The sequence below is a fragment of the Chenopodium album genome, chromosome 3, assembly GCF_948465745.1.
Source record: "Chenopodium album chromosome 3, dcCheAlbu1.1, whole genome shotgun sequence".
Taxonomy (NCBI): domain Eukaryota; kingdom Viridiplantae; phylum Streptophyta; class Magnoliopsida; order Caryophyllales; family Amaranthaceae; genus Chenopodium; species Chenopodium album.
The window spans coordinates 79,491,630-79,515,565 of record NC_137836.1 but is presented as its reverse complement, the minus strand read 5'-3'; the positions used below and the strand labels follow the sequence as shown (position 1 = coordinate 79,515,565).

General features: G+C 34.2%; 2 protein-coding genes across 3 annotated transcripts; one reads left to right on the top strand and one right to left on the bottom strand.

Annotated features, from left to right (window-relative positions):
* Positions 1–233: 233 nt before the first annotated feature.
* Positions 234–5,632, bottom strand: LOC145618491 (protein FLUORESCENT IN BLUE LIGHT, chloroplastic-like). Of its 2 annotated transcripts, none has more exons than XM_081673264.1 (5): positions 5,293–5,632; positions 3,953–4,155; positions 3,212–3,374; positions 2,038–2,358; positions 234–579 (listed from the first exon to the last, which is right to left on the bottom strand). In XM_081673264.1, the coding sequence occupies exons 1-5, from the start codon at positions 5,390–5,392 to the stop codon at positions 380–382; spliced, it is 987 nt and encodes a 328-aa protein (XP_081529390.1). In that variant the 5' UTR covers positions 5,393–5,632; the 3' UTR covers positions 234–379. The 2 variants fall into 2 exon arrangements, with proteins under 2 accessions (XP_081529390.1, XP_081529400.1); XM_081673274.1 differs by having other exon boundaries at positions 3,953–4,146.
* A 995-nt stretch (positions 5,633–6,627) lies between these two features.
* Positions 6,628–22,257, top strand: LOC145618481 (nuclear pore complex protein NUP107-like). Its single transcript, XM_081673254.1, has 24 exons — positions 6,628–6,831; positions 7,779–8,107; positions 8,199–8,268; positions 8,870–8,985; positions 9,493–9,524; positions 9,638–9,763; positions 10,305–10,463; positions 11,564–11,656; positions 11,728–11,895; positions 12,039–12,137; positions 13,135–13,370; positions 13,450–13,507; positions 14,866–14,954; positions 15,537–15,668; positions 15,973–16,095; positions 16,189–16,287; positions 16,376–16,564; positions 17,449–17,623; positions 17,982–18,138; positions 18,601–18,803; positions 19,754–19,895; positions 21,054–21,214; positions 21,332–21,448; positions 22,075–22,257. Exons 1-24 carry the CDS (start codon positions 6,752–6,754, stop codon positions 22,162–22,164), a joined length of 3,243 nt encoding a protein of 1,080 aa, XP_081529380.1. The 5' UTR covers positions 6,628–6,751; the 3' UTR covers positions 22,165–22,257.
* Positions 22,258–23,936: the final 1,679 nt, after the last annotated feature.

Genomic DNA, 23,936 nt, shown 5'->3' with positions numbered 1-23,936 from the left:
GTGTTCCCTTCTTTCTGGTGTTGGCTAGTTTCTGCTATTGATCTTTTAGCCCAAAAGTTGTAAGCTAATCCAACCCACCAACAGCTACATTGCTACAGTTTGTCCAGAAACTTTGAACCTCTGTTGCGTAGCTGATTATGCTTCTCTGTTATGAAGATTACGTTTCTGACAAATTGTGTTGGCTATGGCGAGGTAAAGTATTACGAATTAAAATCAAATTTTAAAACATAAAGTGAAAGAAAAAAGAATTGATCATTCCTCAGATTAAATCTAGCCCTGCTGTGATACAGAAGCTTTCTGATATGATTCTGATTTTACAAAAATTGCACTACATCTCTAGAGTTGCTAGCAAAGGACAGTAATGATTAAAAAAAACGGGTTAATCTTCTAGTCTAGCAATATACTTGTCATAGAATTTTCCAGCTTTTTCAAGATCCCCAAGCTCAGTATAGCAGTCAGCAATCGCACCATATGCCTCTGTATTACCTGAAGTTTCTCCTATGCGCTTAGATATACCTAGTACCATGTTGTGGTATCTTATGGCTTCACGGTACTTCCCTTGTCTTTGCAAGGAGGCTCCTGAAAAACATTTTTACAGTTCAAATTTAATGCATGCATATTTGAACTTGTGTTGTAGCAAGCAAGGGGAAAATCAATACTCCCTCCGTCCCTAAATTACATCTCTCCTTTCTATTTTTGGTAAGTTTTTTTTAGTAAATCAACTCTCTTTTTCTGTTTTATATTTAATGCTTTCTCACTCATCCTTACCTAATCTCACTCATAATCCTTGTGCCAAATTACAATGAATATTCTTTCAAAAAAAAAAAAAAAAAAATTACAATGAATATGATTGGTTAAAAATTTTCAATTAGGAGCATGTGATTGATCCTTTTTTTTTTTTTGCAAAGGATTGATGACATGTCATGAGTAATAACTAATCTATCTTTGTACTTCCCACTGCATTATCTAATTATTGTTATTTGTCTTATTCTTTCCTCCTTAATTCCCGTGTAAATTTCCAAAGAGGAATGTAATTTAGGGACGGAGGGAGTACCAATAATGGTGAGGGACCGAGGGGTGATGACCCACTCAAGGACGGAGTATCCAAAAAAAGATTTGATACGTAGCCCCCCTCTCAAATTGTTTCATACATACTCTTAACATGGAATAGAAAGCATGCGTGCACACATTAAGCTGGATATGGTAGACAGACTGGCCCTATTTGACCATGTGCAGATAGAAATATCATTAGCAGTTCTAATAAGGTATAGCAAATAATAGTTCCTGTTAGAGCTAACAGATTGTTTTTCATATCTACATAATCAAGCACAAGGAAAAATGTATACCTTGTATAAGCTATGATAGTTGTACAAGGTAATTGGCAAATTCCAACATGCATGCAAATCTACTTAGTCTTGTACAGAGCATAATGTTATGCTCCTATCATTATCCTATTAAAAATGAGCCAGTACACTCTTTCAATACACTCGTTCCGTACTACATAGCACTTGCTTTAAATGGATGTCTCAAAAATACACATTTACCTTTTCAAATCTCTCTTCATCAACCCTTTTTTCTTAATTTCCTCTCTTAATTTCCTCTCATTATCTACTTTTCTAAATTCCCATGCCAATCCAAATATGATATCTACTCAAGGACACAGGATACTATAAGGGATCATACCTACTCTTTTTCCCCTAATGCACTCTTTACTAAACAGCTTACCTGTCCACAAATGAAAAGCCCATACAAGTACCTCATTAGTTGTTTATTTTCCCAGCTGCTATGTTATCATCTAAATAACAGAAACTACATTGGGATATTTGAGGACTAAAGCTAATAATTTCACCAACCTGTCTCTGTTGGGATGTTATTTTGTTTGATTTACAGATTCATGTATTGGCTCGTTTTGGTGGCTACTGACTGGACACTTGATGGTGTATGAACAAAGAAGCAAAGTTAAAGGGGCAGAAAGTGCTGATGTAAAAATCAATAGCAGAACATATAGCCAGATCATAAGGTAGAGCAAAAACCAACCTAGGCCTCTGGCAGCTTTCTTTTCCTCGATAGGATCATTCAAATTCTTCGCAAGTTCCTGAGCAACCTTAAACTCTGTAAATGCTTTATCTGGTTCTTGGTTCCTTAGATAGTTCTTCCCAGCCTTCAGACGAGAAATCAGCTCCTCTTTCTTTGGATCAACTATTACTTCACTCTCTGGGACTCTGTTACTAACAGGGGCATAGCTTAAGCTAGGCGCATAAGATTCAATTTTTGCTTGTCTTCTTAGTGCTGCATTAATCTGACGCAGTTGTTCATTCAGTCTTTCAAGTTCGCCCTTCCTTTGCCGGGCAAGAAGTCCTGTGACCGAAGCATAGAATATTAAGACAAAGCACCAACAACCTACTACCACCCGTGAATTTAGAATGACTATATGAGTGGTTTGCGCAATCCACAAGATAATGGAATTATTAGCTATCAAGCTTATATACTTGACACAGAGGCCAGGCACCGGAGAAATTGGCAATTTGTGAAACTAAGGCCTTTATTTTTATTTAAACAAATAATGAAAAGGAGGTAGCTGAAGAATTATTCATAGCTAATACTTCATCGGCTCTGCATATATCTGAAACCGATAAGATTTTCCGAAGGACAGTGGCTGCAGCACAGCACAATTTTAGGTCCAATTCATATGAGGAGGGAAAATGCGCGCAAAAGTAGAAATTGTAAAACTATTGTTTCCACATTTCAATGATTAGTTCAAGCAATAATGCTCTCAGATGAACGATCCAACCCAGTAACAGAGATGCAATCTTATTAAACATGCACAAGGATGTCTTCCTCTTGTGGTAAGAGGTAACTTACTAGGCATGTGAGCATTATGGCTTCTCTCATGCAACTAACACAGACATTACTCAAGCAGTATTCAACAAGATGAATTTCATCTAGTAAAGGCTTGCCTATCACCTTCAGCCCTCCATATGGTTCTAGTGTAATCATAAAGCAAACTTTGGATGAGTTTCTTCACAACCTCCAGGGATCAAGCTGAGACAAAGATAGTAAGCCTGTCTTAGCAGTATTCTTATAGCCAACTTTAAGCCTCGTTCCCTCTATCATTTTATACAGATTCTACATTTTCCAGTCTCAGATAGTTTACCAAAGAGTTCAGTCTGAAATTCATAGAAATATGAGAAGCAAAAAAAGACATACTCACCTCCAACAGTTGCCCCAACAAGCGCTACAAATAAGAGCACAGGCATATTGAAGAAGGAATTGACTGCCTCACTTGTTTCCGCTAGAGCTTCTGAAGGCATAGCCAGAAACATGGCATTAGTCAATAAAACTGCTCCTGTAGGAAATCTGGCAATCTGCGCTTCCTGTCATGTTGACAAATGTTCAAGTTATGAGACAAAAGCTTGACACCAGAATGACCAAAATACTAGTAGAAAATGATTATTCAAATGTTTTACATAGCCTTTAAATATTGCATCAATCCTGGAGAATGTTAGTCAAATGTTTCTGATACTTAAGGCTCACTATCTAATATACTTGAAATTAAAATGATTGGAAGCCAGAAAGTTAGAACCTTCAAATTAGTGTCAAACCATACATGAGAACTGAAATAGTGGAAAAGCTATCAGGAAGGTCACAAATCAACTTATTAATAAACTGCTTGGCATAAGTATCTGCCTGCGATTAAGGGAACTTAAAAGGTTATGCAGCAGTTTTCCATATTTTTTTTTATAAATACTTTTCTTATTGTTTCTTTGTGAAATTAAGTAGCTCCATATCTGAAAAGCAAGGCTAAGGTCACATGTGGCATGGAAAGAGGAAATATTAAGGCTAAAGAGGATCCAAGGTTTCAAATCACAACTGATGTCAGGCGATTATATGAAAAAAATAAATAAATAAATAAATAAAACTATGCAGCTAGTGAAACAACTATTCAGCATACCAGATTGACAAAATGGCTTTGATAATCATCTTTAGAGAGTGATGGAGACGCATGAAAGCAACTTTTTATGTTAATCTTGTTCTGGAGCCAGTTCATAGATGACATTCCAGGATGTATCCCATAAATCTTAGACAGTGCAGATGCAGCAACTTGACTTGACAGAATGAGTTTCTTTGAATCATATGGCAGCATCGCTGGATCCCCTAAAACAAACACCACATTTACCCTTAGAAGAATATAATGTATTTGTAACTCAAGAATGCAAGATAGTTTCAGAACCATTAGGAGAGATCCAAAATCCAAAAACAGACATACATCACTATCTGACATTACCAATAAAGAATTATACTGCTTTCCTTGTCTCAAATGGGTGTCAGCCTTCTCATACATTAGTTCAGATACTTCAGACGACATCTACAGTGATTGTGAACCCTTAAAACTCTTAATATTCACTAACATTCTGTCCTTGCCATCAAGTAATTACATTTTCGAGTTCTCAGACATCTGTACATACGAGCATGTCACTTAGAACTGTGGTGACTGCTCAGTGACAGATTCTAACATGGATAGGAAACCATGAATTAGATATCAGTCAAGCTGGCAACTGCTCTCACAGGCATGCAAGAAACGCATAGTATAACTTATAAAAGTAATTTGGGACATGGGAGGTCCAAATTCACACAAACAAAACAGAAAGCATGAAACATAGAAATCAACAGTCAACACTTCTAAGTCATCAATCAAAGCAACAAAAAGGAATATCCAAACATTCGAAACGACTGGTCGTTCCTGCGAGATTTAGGAGGCGGTGCAGCACCAGCTGTATACCTAAGGGTAAGGGTTACCCTTTCTAGCCTAGTAGCCTCTGGACTTCTAAGTTATAATTAGAACAAGAACACTAGCTTAATAGACAATCTTCAGAATGCCACATTAAGTTTACTCTTCACCCCTGCATTTCATAACACCTTCAGTTCTGTATAATATACCCACACTCTAGTACTCTACAGTCTTGCATCAAAAACCTTCGCATAAACTCCACTACAAATTAAATCAGCAAATAAAAAAAAAAAAAAAAAAGGGGGTAACTTTCGCATAAGATTGAAGAATATAAAGCGGGTTAAAACCCGAATTTCGAGTACGTAACACAAACATTACCAACTAATCTAACTTGCAAAACCGCCAAACTTAAACACCCAGATCATAATTTCATAAATTAAGCAGAAAAATACAGCAATTCTTCAATTGGGTAACAGAATTATGATTCTTAGCACACAAAGAAAGGCTTAAACAACATCAATTTACAACATAAAAGAGGATGATTGAGTAAAATTAGTACTGACCCTCAAATTTAAACTTTCTGGAGAACAATTGCTGCCAAGAAGAATTACCAGACTGCTTTACAGGAGTAAGAAGTGAAGAACAGTGAAATATCATCGCCATTTATATCTTGTTTTTCTTGTAGATAGGAGAGAGAAATGGGTATGGAATTCCACAAATTGGGAGCTCCAAAAGAGAGAGAAAATGAAAAGGGTGATGAAATTGTAGTAGAAGATAAAAAGATGATTTCCAGTATTTTTGTCAGAAACCAAGTGCTGTTTGCTAGAATTGAACAGATTTCCAAGGGGTGGATAAAGAGTGATAATACTGATAAATTGTCCTGAGATTTTTTTTCTTCTTATTGCTAATTGCTAGTTTGCTACAGTACTGGTGTTTTAAATACCTTGTAAAATAAATATTCTGTAGTCGATTACGTAATTTGTACATTTAGGTGGAATCGTAAAATACGAGAATGATGATTAAGGCATTAGCCAGCCAATTGAGCTATGAATTTGCTAGCTAATTGAAGAATGAATCAAGGGAGTTAATTTACATTCAATATTACATTATCCGTGAAATTAGGAATAGAAGTGACGTTGGAGCTATGACATATCACGTCTAGTTATTAGTTATAGCCTTCAAAATCATTGGCTACGCATTTGTAAAATAAAACTCCGTAGGAATTACTTAAACAGACTCATTTTTTCAAGAGTTGGTTATAAAGGACTAAATCAATTAGCAATTGGATATAATAATCACATTTTTAGTTAGCAATTTTATATATTTTAAATTTTTTTTATGCAATTTTAAAATAAATCAATATCTGTTTGAATAATAGTTTGCAACAACAATAACATATTGCTAATAATGGGAAAGTTATTTTTTTATTTATTTAAAATGAACTTATTAGACTAGATTAACCTTAATTTTACTCTATGTTTACACTTATTGAACTTGATCATATGAAATTAGACTTATACTAGGTGATGTGTACAATATGTAGGGAGATTACAAAATTGATTTTGAAATCTTAAACATACTTTTAAGGTGTTTTGTTTAATAATTTCGTATACACAAAATACAATATCGACGTCCATGAGCTAATACTAATGGCTTAAAGATAAAAATTTATTTGTAATCTTGCTCAGTAAAACTTGAGGTTCCGAATTAAAAGGATGGTGTTTTTTTTTTTCCTACAATTAAAATAAAAAAATTACTCTGTGTATTTTTTTTTTTTTGAAAGATACATTGTACTTGTAATTGTTCTTTTTTTTTTTTTTTTTAAAGGGGAAAAAAATAATTGCCGTGTTTGTTTAACTTTCAATTTCTAATACGTGGTAAAGTAATCAAAAATCGTTAAACCATAAACCCATCAAAATTCCAATTGCAATAGTCTATTTTTCGCGCTTAAACCCCAATTTCTAGGGTTTTGTTTCAGTGTCGAAAAATCTGTAAATTTATCAATCCACATTCAATTAGCTCATGAACGTCGATATGGAGACTTCTCCGAACTACTTTGATCCCCATGACCTCAGCATCAGGGAGCAATTTCGTAGATACGGGTATTCTTCTGTTCAATTTATTTTTTGTATTTGTTTTTTTTTTTTTTGAGTTAAAATTGCTTCTCATTGTCGAATTTTACATTGATTTTTTGCATTTTCGGCTTCACATTTAGTGATTATATGTGAATGATTAATTTAGTAATTGCTGGACCATAAAGTTTGCTTCTTTAGAGTTTCAAGCAAGTTATAGTGGCATTTATTTTACCGGGTTTTTGATTTTACATTTAGTATGTATTAGCAGTCTAGCTATAGTGAGGTTTTGTTGGATTGAGTTGATATGATTTCAATTGGGAAATTAGAGCTATTTTCAGTGATTAGTGGTTTTGGTTGATAGCCCAAATTGATGAATTGGAGATTAATTAGGTTAGCAGAAGAAGCAGTGAAGTCTGAAGTTGTAGTGTGGGTGTTTTTTCGCTATTAAGTGAAGTGGAATGAGAGAGGAGGAAAGGGAAAGATAAATTTAAAGGAAGGTGAAAAAATAAAAAATGGGTAGCATTATCGATGTAGAACTCTTTGGGAACTTCATATCTTTAGATTGTAGTTTCAGAATTTTGGTTTAACTCCCATATGTTTGCACACCCTTCTCAGAATCTGAGGCACCTTGGAAAAAATGAAAAGGGGAGTGATGGGAATTGGGGGGTTGGGTGTGGGGAATAGGATGATCGAAAATGTGTTGAGGGACAATCCTTGGACTACAGAGGTGCTCAATCTTTGCGAGGCTAAAGTGAAAATTACAAATCTCAAATGGGGATGCTCTGCCTTCGATATTCTTTCCTCACCCCTCTTCATTCCCTCTCTTTCTTTCTGTGGATGTGATACTTCAAGTCCTAGATTTATGAGTTGGAACTTGGAAGGAGTTAAGTTTATAACCAGAGGAATTTTTCTTCTGTTATGGGTAATTGGTTATATTGACTGCAATAGTTACACTAAATTGGATTTAAGTGCAGGAAGAGGCCAAGCACTTCTCCGCTTCAAGATAGTCCTGCTTCCAAACTTGGTGAAGGTAGAATGTCTAATACTGCATTGTACCTTGAAGATATCAAACACGAGGTTGACAGCTTGGGTTATCGAGAAGGGACACCTTCCAGGACACATTCAGCCTACAAAAGAAGATCCCCTGATAGTCAAATAATACCAGAGTTTTGTGGTGCCGTTGATTCTTCTCATCGAGCAGGGAGTCATTCATTAAAAGCATGCAAGATTGAGGAGGATATGCAGGATTCCGGCGAATCAACATTTTCTTTATTTGCATCTCTTCTAGATTCTGCCGGCCAAGGTTCAATATAGAACCCTCTTGAAGATATTCAGTTGTGACTGTACTTCTAGCTGAATTAATTGTGTAACTTATGAAAATTTGTCTGTGGCAGGGCTTATATCTATTCCCGATCTAATTCTTCAGTTTGAAAAATCTTGCCGTGATGTTTCTGAATCTATAAGGTACTTTTGTTTTATGATTTTCACATACATCATGTACAGGCTGTTGCTTAATTTTACAATGTACTATAATAACTTAATCCTTACCACGTATACCAATCCTTTTTACTGTGTTGATTTGGTATGAAAGTTTGTCATTGTAAAACTATCTGTTTTCTTGCGGTTACATCTTTGTACATTACAGATTCTTGTTATTATATCGCTATTGTATAGCATGTGCACTGTTTATGGGAAGGTAGTATGAGTAGTTGACACGTTTCTTTTATCACGTGTGCCAATGCATATATTTAATTTTAAATATCTCTAATTATCAATAAGTAAAAATTAGAAAGGTTAATAGTTTGAAAAAACACGTTGAGAGAAATCTAACAAGATCCCACATGACTGTTGTTATGAAATTAAAGTGATCAATTAATTTAGGTATTTAGTTTGATTTGTACGAAACATAGACAACAATGTATAAAACATAAAGTTGAGAAATAAAACTGGAAAAGATGAACACACTGATATATGTGGTTTGATCACCATGACCTCCTCCCCTCCCTTTCCCTCTCATACACTTTTGTGCATTCCTGTTTTGATAGTTCTCTCAAATTTTCTCTAGGTATGGCTCTAGTGAGAGGCATCGAATTGTAGAAGATAGATTAATGCGACAAAAGGCTCAGTTATTGCTTGATGAAGCTGCTTCCTGGTCACTTCTTTGGTATATCTATGGAAAAGGTAATTAACTTTCTAGTTTTTCAATGTTGTTGTGCCAAATCGGAACTTATCAAGCCTTTATTTGCAATCCTGGATCACAAGTCCTCTAACACACCTATTTTTTCCTCATGCATCCCATATGCTCAGTTTTTTTTCGCTTGAAAATGAAGTTGTTATTTCGATATCACCTGTGAAAAGTGATGCTTGTTTAAGTCTTGAATGTTTTTTAGAAATTTGAAGCCAATACAAACCTCCAGAATCTTTCTTGCCCTGCCTATTTAGGGATGCCCTTCATTGTTTTGGAATGTGTTTGTGAACTTGCAAAATAATACTAATAATAAAAAAAAAATAAAAAAAATAAAAATAAAAACTGCATTGGTTCCTTTTGCCCGAGCGCTCATTTTTAGTGTAACGCACAATTTACTTGTTGGAACTGTGTAGAATTTTTGGCTAGTTATCGATTCGATCAGGCCACTTTTGCAGATGTTTCGATTCTAAACCGTTAAAAAATTTCTCTAATATTCACAGGAAGCGAGGAGGTTCCTGAAGATCTTTTTTTGGTAATCTTTTCTTCTATTTTAACGTTCGAGGTTTGGTGTGCCTATTTTATGTTTATTGAGATCATTAAGTATGGAGGATATGTTAACACACCGACATGTTCTACATTTATCAGTCCCCAACCACTTCGCATCTGGAAGCTTGTCAGTTTGTTGTGTCGGATCTCACAGCCCAATTGTGCCTTCGAATTGTTCTGTGGCTAGAAGATCTAGCGTCCAAAGCCCTTGAATTGGAAAGCAAGGTGATTTTAAATGTTCCTCTGCTTTATTTCATAATTGATTGCCATTTCTATTGACTGATACTGTGGATAATTTCAATGGACTATTGTACGTGTTCTCTGTGAACTAGTGTGCTTTATTTGTTAGTTATCTAAATGAAAAACTTTGTCTTTCTATTAGAAATGTCGAGTTCGGTGACAACTAGAGAACATCAAATTCTGCCTGTTTCATGAAATTTTGCTTCTCATCCCGAAATAGAATTTTTGAGGCAGCATCAAAAGTTGTGTTGATTTGATGTTACTTTAACTTTTCTATGAATCTAAAGTACTCATGGTGGGCATTCAACACACTAATCCTTACTCGAATCATTGATATTTACCCAGATTCCTCAAATGGTACTTTTTGATAGATCTCTTGTGTCCAGGCAGCATTGACTATTAGACTTGCTGTGTGTAATATATGCTTGTTGTATTGATTGATTATCAATTGACGAGAGTTGCAAACCTTGCATGCTCTTCTTAGCTAGGCACTTTTATTTGTGACAGAAACTCTCTGGTTTTGCAGGTGCGTGGATCTCATGTTGGAACATATCTCCCTAGCTCTGGCATTTGGCATAATACTCAACGATATCTTAAAAAGAACGAAAAAAATCTGAAGACAGTTAAGCACTTGGATTTTGATGCTCCAACACGAGAAAATGCACAGCCATTGCCTGATGATAGAGTATGTTTCTGAAATCTTCTATCTTGATTTCAAAATTTCAAAATTTCATGATCTTATTTGGTCTCTGTGTGTGTGTGTATGTAATTCAAAGCACATAGTTTGGTTCTCAATTATTCTTGTGCTATGCCTTACCACCTCCTCGATGTCTTTTTTATTTATGCTAAATTATTACCTCTGTTTCCATTTGATCTTAACATGAACTATTTGTACTAATAATAAGAAATGGTGAGTTTGTGGGTAAGGAAAAGGTGGTTAAAGATAGAGCATGTATGAAGTTTGTGTTCGTGTGTGTGTGCGTGAGCGTGAGCGTGGGCTGCATATATTCTTGGTGTTTGGGCTGCATGAAGTGGATCAGGTTTACCGGGTTTCGGTGTAGTTGTGGAGATTTGTGTTGTGCGAAGGCTGGAGGGTATTTAAATCTGTTTTGGGATGTTATTTTGCAGCATCATCTTTGTTGCTCATTTTCTTCTTCAAATGTACCCTCCCTTTTACTTATTAGTTTTATTAATATATATAATTGTAAGCCTTTTTTTTTTTCTTCTCTTTCTTTCTTTGTACTAGTAATTCTCCTTGAGTTTCCTTTCTCACTCTCCTTTTTTTTGATGATTGAATCTTTTCAAATTTTCGTTGATTAATTTGATAAATAGACCTTTTTTTTTTTTTTTTTCAAAATTTTCGGCAGTTGATCTTTCTTGTTTGATGGATAGATTGGCCAATTGGGCATGTTGATTGTTGTATTATTATGAATCTAAACTAGCTATATGATTGACTTGATTAAACTTAATCAAAAAAATAAAATCCAAAGTCTAACTGAATTAGATTTTATTATTTATATTTTTCCGAGAAATCATATTAAAAAGAAAAGCATAACAGGTATAATCGGTCTAAAACCAGACCGGAATATATTTATCCATTCCCCAATCCCAGAAGTTCTGGGATTTCAATTCCAGTCCATTCCGATTCCAGTTTTGGTCCGGTTTGGTTTTGGACTAGCGTACACTCCTTCCTCTATATATGCATAGTTGTTTCAGATTTTTTTATTGTACTTATCTCAGCTGTCTGTACATCCGTAAAAAAAATAACTAGTTTATTTTGAACAGAAACAAGATGAATCTCTTTTAGAAGATGTTTGGCTTCTGCTACGCGCCGGAAGATTGGAAGAAGCATGTGACCTCTGCAGATCTGCTGGACAGGTATGTATTTAATTTTAAAAAGACCCTCTCTCTTTGATCGAACCGTTTTCTGAATTAAGTTTCATACACAGCCATGGAGGGCTGCAAGTTTATGTCCATTTGGAGGATCCGACCTAGTCCCATCTGTTGAAGCACTATCGAAAAATGGTAAAAACAGAATCCTACAAGCAATTGAGCTGGAAAGTGGAATTGGTCGTCAATGGCGCCTTTGGAAATGGGCTTGTTACTCTGCCTCAGAGGTATGAGAAAAGTATATCATTTGGTTGGTTTGATTATTGTTTTGTATAACGTTTTCTGTTAATTTTTAGGCGTAGAAGTCCAATGTTCTTCATATCTATTGGTGGTATTGATTCTTTTTTTCTATATTTGGTTCATATTCAAGAGAATTGCTGAGCAGGGCGGTGGAAAGTATGAAGCAGCAGTATATGCAGCTCAATGTAGCAACTTAAAGCGAATGTTTCCGATATGCATGGACTGGGAGGTAAATACATCTGTAGTTACCTTTTTGTTAAAATAATTGTTTGATTGTTCATTGCGTTTCCCTTGATCATCCAAGCATGGCTTGAAATGCTGCAGACATGGTCAGAGCTAGAGCCAACTTTTGTTGTTGGTTGGCCTGGTGACTGTTGACTCACTCTAGGTTGTGCTTTTCTAGTGGTAGGATGTGGGTTGATAGTGGTTGTGTTTTTTGTGTTGTCACCGTAGTGGCTCAAGCCTGGGGTGATTGTTGAGGGTTTTGTTTTATTGAAGGGGGTGGGGGTGGATAGTTTCTCCCTGGAAATAGAATTTGGTACCCTTGAAGGGGTGTGGGGTTTAATTTAGGTAGATCAGGATTAGGGATGTAGGCCATGTGAGTATGAATATTTTATATGGCATTCTATTTTTCTCAAATCTGAAAATTACCTGTTGGCTGCAATCACAAAAATAACCTGCAACTTTTGGATTTATAACATTCTAGGTGCATTAAAGATTAATAAGAATATTATTGTTGCTGTAATACAATTTTTCACAGAAATGATTATATCTCTTGGGTCAATGTGATTTCAATGGAATTTTCTCCATGAGTTATTAATAACAAATGTCAGTTGACATATCCTGCTAGAAAATTCAGGGATCTTCATTTCAACTGTGATGTGACCACCTCATGTTATTCTTACTACCATCTTTATTCTTTTTGTTACCTTTTTTATTTTTTATTTTTTATTTTTTATTTTTTTATTTTTTATTTTCCTGTTCAATGTGGGGCTGTGGGAATAGAGGAGGTTAGAGTTCCGACTTCCGGTTGAATCTGTGAAGCAGAATAGTAGTGATAAAACCTTTTCCCAGTTGTTTGGCTTGTGGAAGAGGTATAGTTCGATGTAGCCTTTAAGGCTCATTGTTTATATACTACTGATAATATATTTCTTTTCATACATCTAATTGCCTTTTTTTTTCTTTTTCTCCCTTAAACTGTAGTCTGATGCTTGCTATTTTTCTAGTCAGCATGTTGGGCAATGGCCAAGTCATGGCTTGATGTCCAGATGGACATGGAGTTGGCCCGTTTGCAGCCTGGAAGAATGGAACTCTTAAAAAATTGTGAAGAGGCTAACGGTGCAAGTCCTGGTCAAAGAGTTAGCGGTTCTGGATCTTCTGGAAGGCCAGAGAACTGGCCTCTACAAATTCTGAACCAGCAACCACGCCATCTTTCTTCTCTTATTCAAAAACTTCATTCCAGGTATCACAGAAAGTTATTGCTGTATCTCTATTCTATATTTCTGCTTTCAGAAATTTATCTTGTTCCCTATGTGATGCAGTGACACGGTACATGAAGCTGTTACTCGTGGATGCAAGGAGCAGCATCGCCAGATTGAGGCAAGCGTTTCATTAGAACATTTTGATGTCCTTTTGGTTGGATAAAGCTAAATAATTGTACCCATTTTATAATGCTTTTAGTTTTTGTATGATTTGTCATAGGTAAGGCCCTGTAATGTATATCTCTGGACTCCTTAGACCTTTTTTTTACAGTGGATTTATTGCTTTGCTGATGTCTCTGCGTAAAATGTTCGCTTAATCATTATAGTAATTGGTTAAGTTATTATTGCCAGCCATCGGCAAATCGCTGTATGTAGTCTGGTAAATCCTAGCTTAGAAGAAGGGAAGTCTGCTTTTCCTAATGAAAGATAAAACTGATTGTGTGTGGTTTTGTGGATGCTTTCTCGTTTTTTCCATGTTTTGAAACGAGGATGTGTACCTTTTATTACCCCCAACTCATAAAGTCCCTAGAGAAGGAAAGAAATCAATTATTTTGCACTGTTGGTATTCTTATCTTCACTATAGTTTTGGGTGTAAAGGAGCTTGAAATAAAATGTGATCAAATTTTTTCTCTGTAGAGTCACATTTAAATATCTCATCTCCTCTAATACATGATATGTTATTTTTGATGGCTGGATTAAATCTTAGAGTGTTTTTACTGCTTGGTTCTCAACCAACATCTAATCATCTTCAGTCTTCAGACAAAAGAAGAGGATCATTTTCAAGCTCTAGTAATTTAATCATTCCTTGTTTTGTCCCACTTTTTGTTATTAACTACTTGGTGTCAAACTTACCTCACCCACCATCCTCCTCCCCCCACCACCCCCCCCCCCCCCCCCCAAAAAAAAAAAAAAAAAAAAACCCTCTTAAATAGATCTTAGAAAGTTGGTACAAAAAGATGATAATAACATGATACAATACTACAATCTGAAGTTGACTCTTGTTGATCAAACCAAATAAATAAATAAAGTACATCTGAACACAATACTGTGATGGAGGGAGTGTGCAATACTTCGTAGAAGCAAAATACCATTATTTGTAATGGTGATTAGTTGACCTATTTCAATGTGTAGCTGAATAGCTATGGGAATTCAAAGGAAGAAGGAAAAGTGTATTTGCATAATGATGGGGATGTGGGGGCAAAAAGTAAATAGAATATTATAATTTAGTTACATATTGCAATCAGAAAGTTGCTGCAGTGAGGGTAAGGACTGTATGCTCTGTGAACTGTCAGCTGTAAGAAATTGGTTTTTGCCTTCTGTTGGTGCCTTTCTGAGTTTCTGTACCATACTTTTTTATTTTCCTCTATTGTTGCTTTAAGTTGAAAATTGCCTCTTTTTACTATCGCAATTATCTTTGCCTCGTCGCAATTATCTCTGCCTTAAATTTGAAGTGTTTTTCTCCTTCCTGAAAAACAGATGAATCTTATGTCTGGAGATATACCACACCTACTGGACCTTGTATGGTCCTGGATATCACCTTCAGATGATGATCAAAATTCCTTCAGGTAAAAGAAGTGTCGTTTATAGCTTTACGCAGATTTTTATTATGATTTTGATTCTATTTTGATTAGCTTGAATTCCCACTTTCCTGAAATATAAGCCTTTTTTTTTTACTAGTTTCTTTTTACAAAATTCCCCTGTGTTGTGGAGTAATGAGAAGAGTTTTAAAAAGTAAATCGCTGTCATTACAAGTATAATACTCATAGTATTATAGTATTGGCATAGACAATATTGTGTCATTCACGGGCCAATTAAAGGAACTTTCTGTCCCAAGATTTTAGTTTTACATTTTAGTGCATTGGCAAAATTGTTAAAAAGTAAGGAATTAAGGCTTCAATTGTTGTTGTTATCGGCAAAATTATCAAAATTTTAAAGTCCTTGGATAAATTTTTTAATTATGCTTGGCCTGTTTGTGGGGCCTAAATGCTTGTATTGCTTGTTAATCTACATATAGGATTATGGATTTCCTCAAGCTAATTTAGCATACAAATTGCTTCTCAAATAATGTATTACTTTCTTATTTCACTGATAACAAACATAAATTTGGTTTGGAATTTTTTTGTGTGGCTTGAATTGATGTACTTCAGGCCTCATGGAGATCCACATATGATTCGTTTTGGAGCTCATCTAGTATTGGTGCTAAGATTTTTGCTTGGAGATGAAGTGAAGGATGTGTTCAAGGAGAAAATAATGAACGTTGGTGATCTCATTCTTCACATGTAAGTGCAAATTTATTTGGCATTCCTATATATTTATGATTTTTAATAGACAATTCAAATCGCAAAACTATCTTTTTTTGAACAAATTTACTTCCCATGTGAACCAAACAAGCACTAAGGAAAAAATAAATTATGTCAGCGTGTAGTATGCCATTTGACTTTTCTGTTAACACTTGCAATTAAAAGCTGTATTCCAAATTAATCCATTAAATTGCCAATCCCACACAAAGGACACCTGTTCTCCTTTGTTTAGAGCTGTTTTTTCTTTTTAGAGCAGTACCCCTTAATTGTAATTACTCTGCAGCTATGCAATGTACCTATTTTCGCAACAACATGAGGAACTAGTTGGAATATATGCTTCATACCTTGCACGCCATCGTTGCATTGACCTCTTTGTGCACATGATGGAGCTACGACTGAATGCTAGGTAATTTTCCTGTTCATCTTTTGAATATCATCCTCTTTTGTTCTGTCAAACATCTACATATTATTGTTTTTTCTGACATAACTTTGTTACTAGTGTACATGTTAAATACAAATTATTTGTATCTGCTATGGAGTATCTGCCATTTTCTCCTGGGGATGAATTAAAAGGCAGCTTTGAGGAGATCATCGAGAGGTAACTGCTTTTCATTCTTCTGTAGCCTGGAAGCTTTTCTGTCTTACAAGTATCCAACTTATCAATCTACTAAAATATGTTTCAACAGTGTATTGTCAAGATCTCGGGAAATCAAAGTTAGCAAGTATGATAACTCTGCAGATGTTGCAGAACAGCATCGGCTACAATCACTTGATAAAGCTATGACAATACAATGGCTTTGTTTCACTCCTCCATCTACAGTTGATGATGTTGAAACTGTTGGTGCCAGGCTTCTTCTACGAGCACTTATGCATAGGTATTTTACGCAATTAGTTTTAGCATACTATAAAATGCGATCTCTTTTTGTATTTAATGAACTACATGATATTTTATTGCTGTATCTCTCCTCCTTTTATGTGGTGGTGGTGGAGTTAAAAACTTTCTTGCTATACAATGCTTGGGTCCTTGTGCAGTGTATAATTAGTCTTGCACCCAAGCCAAACTTGAATATTACCATTGAGGAAATGCTTTCGCTGGTTTTTTTGGGTCAGATTGTATTTTTAAATTCAAGATCTTTGCTACTAATTTAAAAAATGAATCAACATTATATTATACAAAATCTAGGAAATTCCCTCAGAATAAAAATAAAAAAAAATCTAGGAAAGTTTTCAAAGCTTTTCATTTTAAAGAACTGAACAAGATTATTTTTCTACTTAGTTTATAAGTTATGAGGGAACATTGAAGTCTGCTATGTTTCCCTTGCAGTTATTAGCAATTTAGTATTATGTACACTATAGTTATTATATTGTATACACGATATAGATCTGAGTAGATAGAGACGCCAATGCAACTTTAGGGTTGGGATATCTTGTAGCTTAGGTATGATAGTCTGCCATTGAGAGGCATGTGTAAAGCTGATACAAGCCATCCAATTTTTCTCCAAGAAGGGAACTGACTGGCTATACAGTTTTCTCTGAACTCTGAATATGATTTCTCTGAGATGAATTCGTTTGAATCTCAACTATTGTTGTGCTCTAATTGTAAATTTGTAACAAGCTGTGTTTGTTTGTTTTGCTAATCAACTTTCATTACTTCAATATGAAAATCTAAAAGGACTGAAACAATAAACTGTTGATTGAGATCTTCTTTTCCTTGTTGTTTCTTTGGTGCTGGCTTGTTGAAGAAACTTTCTTTCTACAGTAACATACTCTTCAGAGAATTTGCTTTGATATCCATGTGGAGGGTACCAGCAATTCCCATAGGTGCTCATAAACTGCTTAGTTTTCTTGCCGAACCCCTGAAGCAACCCACGGAAAATCTTCTAGCTTTTGAAGATCATGATGTATCCGACTATCTGAAGGAGTTCAGAGACTGGGTATGTATTATTGAAATATTGTCCAATTTTCTTACTTGTTTCGGCCATATATAAATAAATGAAACCTTTTCTTTTTTCGTAACTTTCTCTATTTTTTAATATTATTCTCTGTATCTTTTAATAACTCTACTAACTAATGGTCCCCACAAAACCCCTTATTCTCTTCTTTCTCCTCAAACTTATACCCCACTATCTATTACTTTTAATATATTCAACTAACCTTCCTAAAACTCCGTGAAATTCAAAACGTTTCATTTATTTAAAGACGGAAGGAGTATGTTTGTTCTTTTTTTGACCTCCTAGTATGTCATATTTAGATCGCAATTCTCTGTTAGTGACAAAGTCTATCCTGAATCAGAGTGAGTACTACTCCTGTGATGCAACATATCGCAACTGGTTACAATATGAACTGGAGAATGCAGAGGTTCCTCCCAGTGAGCTATCTGTGGAAGAAAAACAAAAAGTGATTTCAGCAGCAAAAGAAGCACTTGGCTCTTCGCTGTTACTCCTACTGAGTGAGTTTTTTTATTATTTATTATTATTATTATTATTATTATTATTATTATTATTATTATTATTATTATTATTATTATTATTATTATTATTATTATTATTATTATTATTATTATTATTATTATTATTATTATTATTATTATTATTATTATTATTATTATTATTATTATTATTATTATTATTATTATTATTATTATTATTATTATTATTATTATTATTATTATTATTATTATTATTATTATTATTATTATTATTATTATTATTATTATTATTATTATTATTATTATTATTTTTTTTTTTTTTTTTTTTTTTTTTTTTTTTTTTTTTTTTTATATATAAAATAAGAAATTGAGGTTGTAGTTCAGTGGAAGGACACCCCTCTAGAAGCATAGGAAATTACCATTATCTCTTTTGCAACTTGCTCTAACTTAACATGCTGTATACTTTATTTTGTCCTGCCACAGGAAATGAAAATCCATGGTTGATTCCCGGCGAAGATCAAATTTATGACACAACAGAACCTGCAGTCCTTGAATTGCAAGCCACAGCGATATTATGTTTGCCTTCTGGTGAATGCATGTGTCCAGATGCCACCCTATGCGCCACATTAATGAGTGCCCTCTACTCTTCGGTGACAGAGGAAGTTGTATCAAGTCGACAATTGACGGTAAACCCTTTTAATTTGGGAAATGTTGGCAAAAAAATTATTCCAAAGTTTAACCTTTTTGCACAGAAATTTATCCCATGATGAGAATTTACATCTAATGCTCCGTGCTTTTTAGGTTATATAGAAGAAAGCAACCCCATAATCACTCATAAAACACTTTGATTACACCTGGTATTGGTTGATTTCATGTATAGGTTTGTTGAATGAATTATTTTGAACTAACATTAGATAAAATTAAAGTGTTTGGGGTGGAATTTACTTTATGTGAGATTATCTTATACACATACAGGCTACAGGAAAAATTGAGAAGAGCTGGTGCAAATGTTGTTGAGATTATTTTCTACACCACTCATACTTTAATATAATGTCCAATTTTTTATGATTCATTTTTTTGTGAATGAGAAAGTCTTGAAACATTTCAGTTTATGGTGATCAGAGGGTCATTTGCAAACATTTTTAAATCTCTACGTTTATCATCCAATTCATTGGCTGGTCCTTTTTTTTTTTCACATGTTTCCTGAAATTATGTTGTATTCCCTCTGTATTTTTGTGGGTCACACTTTCCATTTTTATCGGTTTTTTCGAACCCCGCATGCAATACTTTTCTACTTTTTCTTACACAAAACCCCTCTTGTTTCACTTTCTTTCCTACATTTTCTTACGCATATACCAAAAATAAACCCAGAGAGTTGGGATCTGGTGTTGTGACTTGTGAGCAACCTTTTGTCTTAGAAACAATGATGACTGCTTAAGAAATGTTAAATCTAGAACGCTAGCATTAACTTTTAATTAGTATTTTTCTTCTCCATATGCAAGATTTTACTTACATGTTTATTGATTATGATTACAGTATCTTTCTGAAGCTTTTCTGATTGTGAAGAATTCTAAACAGAATTATACATATTGTATTTTGCACTTGTCTAATATTCTGAGATATTTTATGTTTTCAGGTCGATGTTAAGGTTTCGCCTAAGAATAATTTCTGTGTTGAGGTTATCCTCCGCTGCTTAGCAGTGGTAGGTGATGGATTAGGGCCTCATGAACTGAATGATGGTGGTATCCTTGCCAGTGTAATGGCAGCGGGGTTTAAAGGTAAAAATTCTTCAACATCAAGACTTTGATATGAACATATGAGTTTGGCTTATTTTAACGATTATGCACTTTTTTTGTCCAGTGATTCTAAAAAGTTTGGTAAGTGATTTGAACAATTGAAGTTTACTGTAGGACTGTAGGTGCATATTCTCCTAATGTTGAATTACTTTAAATAATTGCTAAATCATGCAAGTCAGTTTTGCTTTGTGTATTTTATAAAGCTTGCATTTCATGTAGTGCCAAGTAAATTGATTGTGGGTGTGGTAATCTTCTAATGGGGAATTCAAGAAAAATTACATTTTAAAATTCTTTGTCATGCTATTGTGTCTGGGAAGCCTAAGCTACTTGAATTAGTTACTGTTCTAAGCAATTCTTTGTTCTTTCCTCTTGCAGAGTGTAAATTGAAAATGTTCAATTGTTAGATAATGATTTTAGGCAGTCTATATTTCAAATTTATCTTGTAGGACATAGGATCATCCTGCATACATCACCGGTACTATATTAGGTGGGTGATGGCAAATCTTTATATCTGTCTACTTTTGGAAGCTTTCCTAACAATATGCACTTAACTTCTTTTTTTATATGACAACAAATAATATAGTTCCAAAGTGAAAAGGCTGGGTTAATCATTTGGGAGTTCACTACTATAATTATTTAACAGTGAATAGAGTTAAAACTTGGAGATACCTCAATTAATCACCTAATTTAGTGGGGTACTGTCGGAAGTAGCTTGTTTAAAATTTGATGCTGATCTTTAATCGAATATAATCGCGGGACTGTAGTAGTGGAGCAATATTGTCATATATTTTAGAGTGCCTTGTCTTTGTAGAAAGTGTAACAGTTCTATTGCATGCTTGCTGTGCTGGTTTTAATGGGTATAACTCGTATAAGGAGAGGAGATGTTGTGTGTAATGCCTTGTTAATAAACGTTAGGTGCATTTGGTTAGCTGGAAATCCTTGCATACTCTCGGATATGTTTCTTCTAGCTCTATGTCTTAAAAAATTGAGTGACTTTTTGCGGTCGAGGACAACAATACTTTTTTCTGTCTACACTTTAAGTAAAAGTAAGATCGTTAATCATCAGAAAGGGGCTTTATTATATGAACCAAGGGATAAAAATATGCTGGTTATTGATAAAGTGGATATTATATAATGCAGGTGAACTTTCTCGATTTCAAGCTGGTGTCACAATGGAGATTTCACGATTAGATGCTTGGTATTCTAATGCTGAAGGATCCTTGATATACCCAGCTGCATACATTGTGCGTGGTCTCTGTCGTCGGTGTTGTCTTCCAGAATTAATTCTACGCTGCATGCAGGTAAGTGTGTCATGGTACTGGTAGCCATTCAAATTTTCTGTCATTTGCATTTGAATGGCTAAATGTGCCTATTGTTTGCATTCAGTAGATCCTGAACTCCACTTGTAATGTTTGCAGGTGTCTGTTTCATTAGTGGAGTTGTTTGAGGTTCCTGACAGGCATGACGAGTTGATTGAGCTTGTTGCTTGCCCAGAATCAGAATATCTTCATTTATTTAGTCAACAGCAACTGCAGGTACACTAATTACCCTAAAAAAAATAACTCCTTAAATTATAAAGCTTACCTTTGTATGTTAGTACTTGCTGATTTTAGTTTATTGGTTATGAGTTTATGACATTCATCTTGGTAGAAGATAATGGAGATCATTACTACATTTCTACAGCCATCATAAATATACTGGCTTCAGCTTATTAGTGATAGTTTTCTTTGGTGCAACCAGTTCTAAGGTTGCTGCATTACCGTGTGAGCATCTTTTGAGTGGTTTCAAGTCCCATTTTAATTCAGAGATTGACAGTAGTACCCAGATCAAGCACATACTTTTTTTTTTGTTTTTGTTTTAATTTATGATCAAACACATACCTACAGTCTTCTCAATTATGAATGTATGTTTCTCATGAATGTTCCTATAAGGGCTTTTATTTCTGGGCAGAGAGGAACCATTTTGGCAGTCAATTTTTTATACTCTGACTGTCAGCTCAACTGCTTAAAGCTTGTGGATTGCTGTCCTTGAAACCTTGGTTCAAAGTGTGTCCGCGTAGATTATTTTGCTTGCTCTGTATAGTATATAAGTATGTGTTAAATTTTGTATCATATATTCATGTTTAGGCACTGCTGACTGAAGTCATCTTTATTTGGTACAGGAATTTTTGTTGTTTGAGAGGGAGTATTCAGTATGCTTGATGGAGCTCCAGGAGGAAAGCTCTAGGAATACCGATGAAGAATTGTACTGATTCAATTTTGCTACAATTTTTTTTAGGAAATATTGATGTTTTGTATAACACCTTTTCCTTAATGATAATAATTCATTTGTGATTTTATGAAAATATTATCTATCTGTCTATTTATAACCTGTAAATATGGAAATGAAAGAGTACAATCCGAAACCCTAAGTGAAAGAGCAAAAAGGCTTTAATTTAAGTATGATAGTAGAAATTCTCCCAAGCAACTTTTGAGAAAAAAAAATTTTACTTGCAAGTGTTTGTAAGAAATTCATTCTTGCTTTTTTTTGAAAAAAATTGTTGTACTTTGATTATCACGCTTGAGTGCTTGACAATATGCAATTATAATCAATAATGTATTGCAAGTTTATATTGTGTAAATCCCAAGATCTCTTGAAATTGAGAGGGAAGCTTAAGCCATTTGAATTATCACTTATTCTTAGAATACTGGTACATAAGGGTAGTATTGTGGTCGCCCATATTGTTTTATTATGTACCTTAGGGATGAGTTGATAATTTTTGTTAGTATAACTAAATGCTACAGATCCTACGATACATATAAGAACTTTTAAAGAGCATAGAGAGTATTTCCTAATTATGCGGTTTATGCCAATGACACAATTTAAATATTTTGTTTGATAAAGACACTTGACTAGACTCCATGATACGAATAAAAACAAATTACATGAAAATGAAATGACATTTTAAAAAATTACTACCTCTGTTACATTATTTGCAACGATTAGACATTTTTCCTCTCTACTTTATGTCAAATCGTTGCAAATAATATGTAACGGAGGTAGTATTATCTTTATGCCAAAAAAAATAATAATTGAAATATACTGTAAAACAAGACCATTCTACATTCTAATATATACTTGTATAATGTGGATAGATATAATACAACTTATTTCTAGATAGAATGGTAACAAGTATATATGACCTTTCAAGACCTTGGTTAAGGTAAAACAACTCACTTGCTAATTGATTAAAACACTTATCAATTAATTTGCAAGGATTACAAAAAGAACACTGATATCATTTTCGTACTTAAAGTGTTTTTCCCTCTATTTTATCCCCAAACGGCCAAATCATTCATTGTTTACTTATCTAGACTAGTAGAATATAAAAGTGCAACTTTTCCAACTAAAATATACGAGATTACTTCATTTTTTTTTAATATGAAGAACCTCCTTAATTTTTTTTTTTTTACAGGTGAACTTAATTCATCTAAATTACTTTTAGATAAACAAATATAAACTAATTCGTAGTATTAGAAAATAAATTACATGCTTGTTAAAATTTATTACTGTTACACATGTAAAGGGATAGATTATATTTCTTCATACACTACAAGGGGGGATAGGAAATAGATATTCAAAGGGCAAAGTGTTGTTTTGCTGGTAAGATGTGTGTGATAGATCGATGAGATCCTTGACGTTGTTGAAAGAATGACTTTTAAGTTTGCATTAAGTTTGAGCAGATGCTATGGGTACGGGATGAAACAAGTGATCGAGAAGTGAGATTGCAAAGACATTTCAGATGACATCTTACTATTAAGCTCTCATTTTGATTTTATTCATTGCCCATCATGTTGCTAGGTTAGCGCATTTCGGTATCAAACAAGTTTGTGAAGTCAATTTTTGTGTAAGCTTTATGTTTCAATTGTTAAAAAGGACACTTTGTCGTTAAATCATGAATAAAATTTCACAAATTTTTCTCAAAAACAAAAAAAGCAAAAAAAAAAAAAAAAGTCGTTGATCAAGTCAATAAGTAGATTTTAC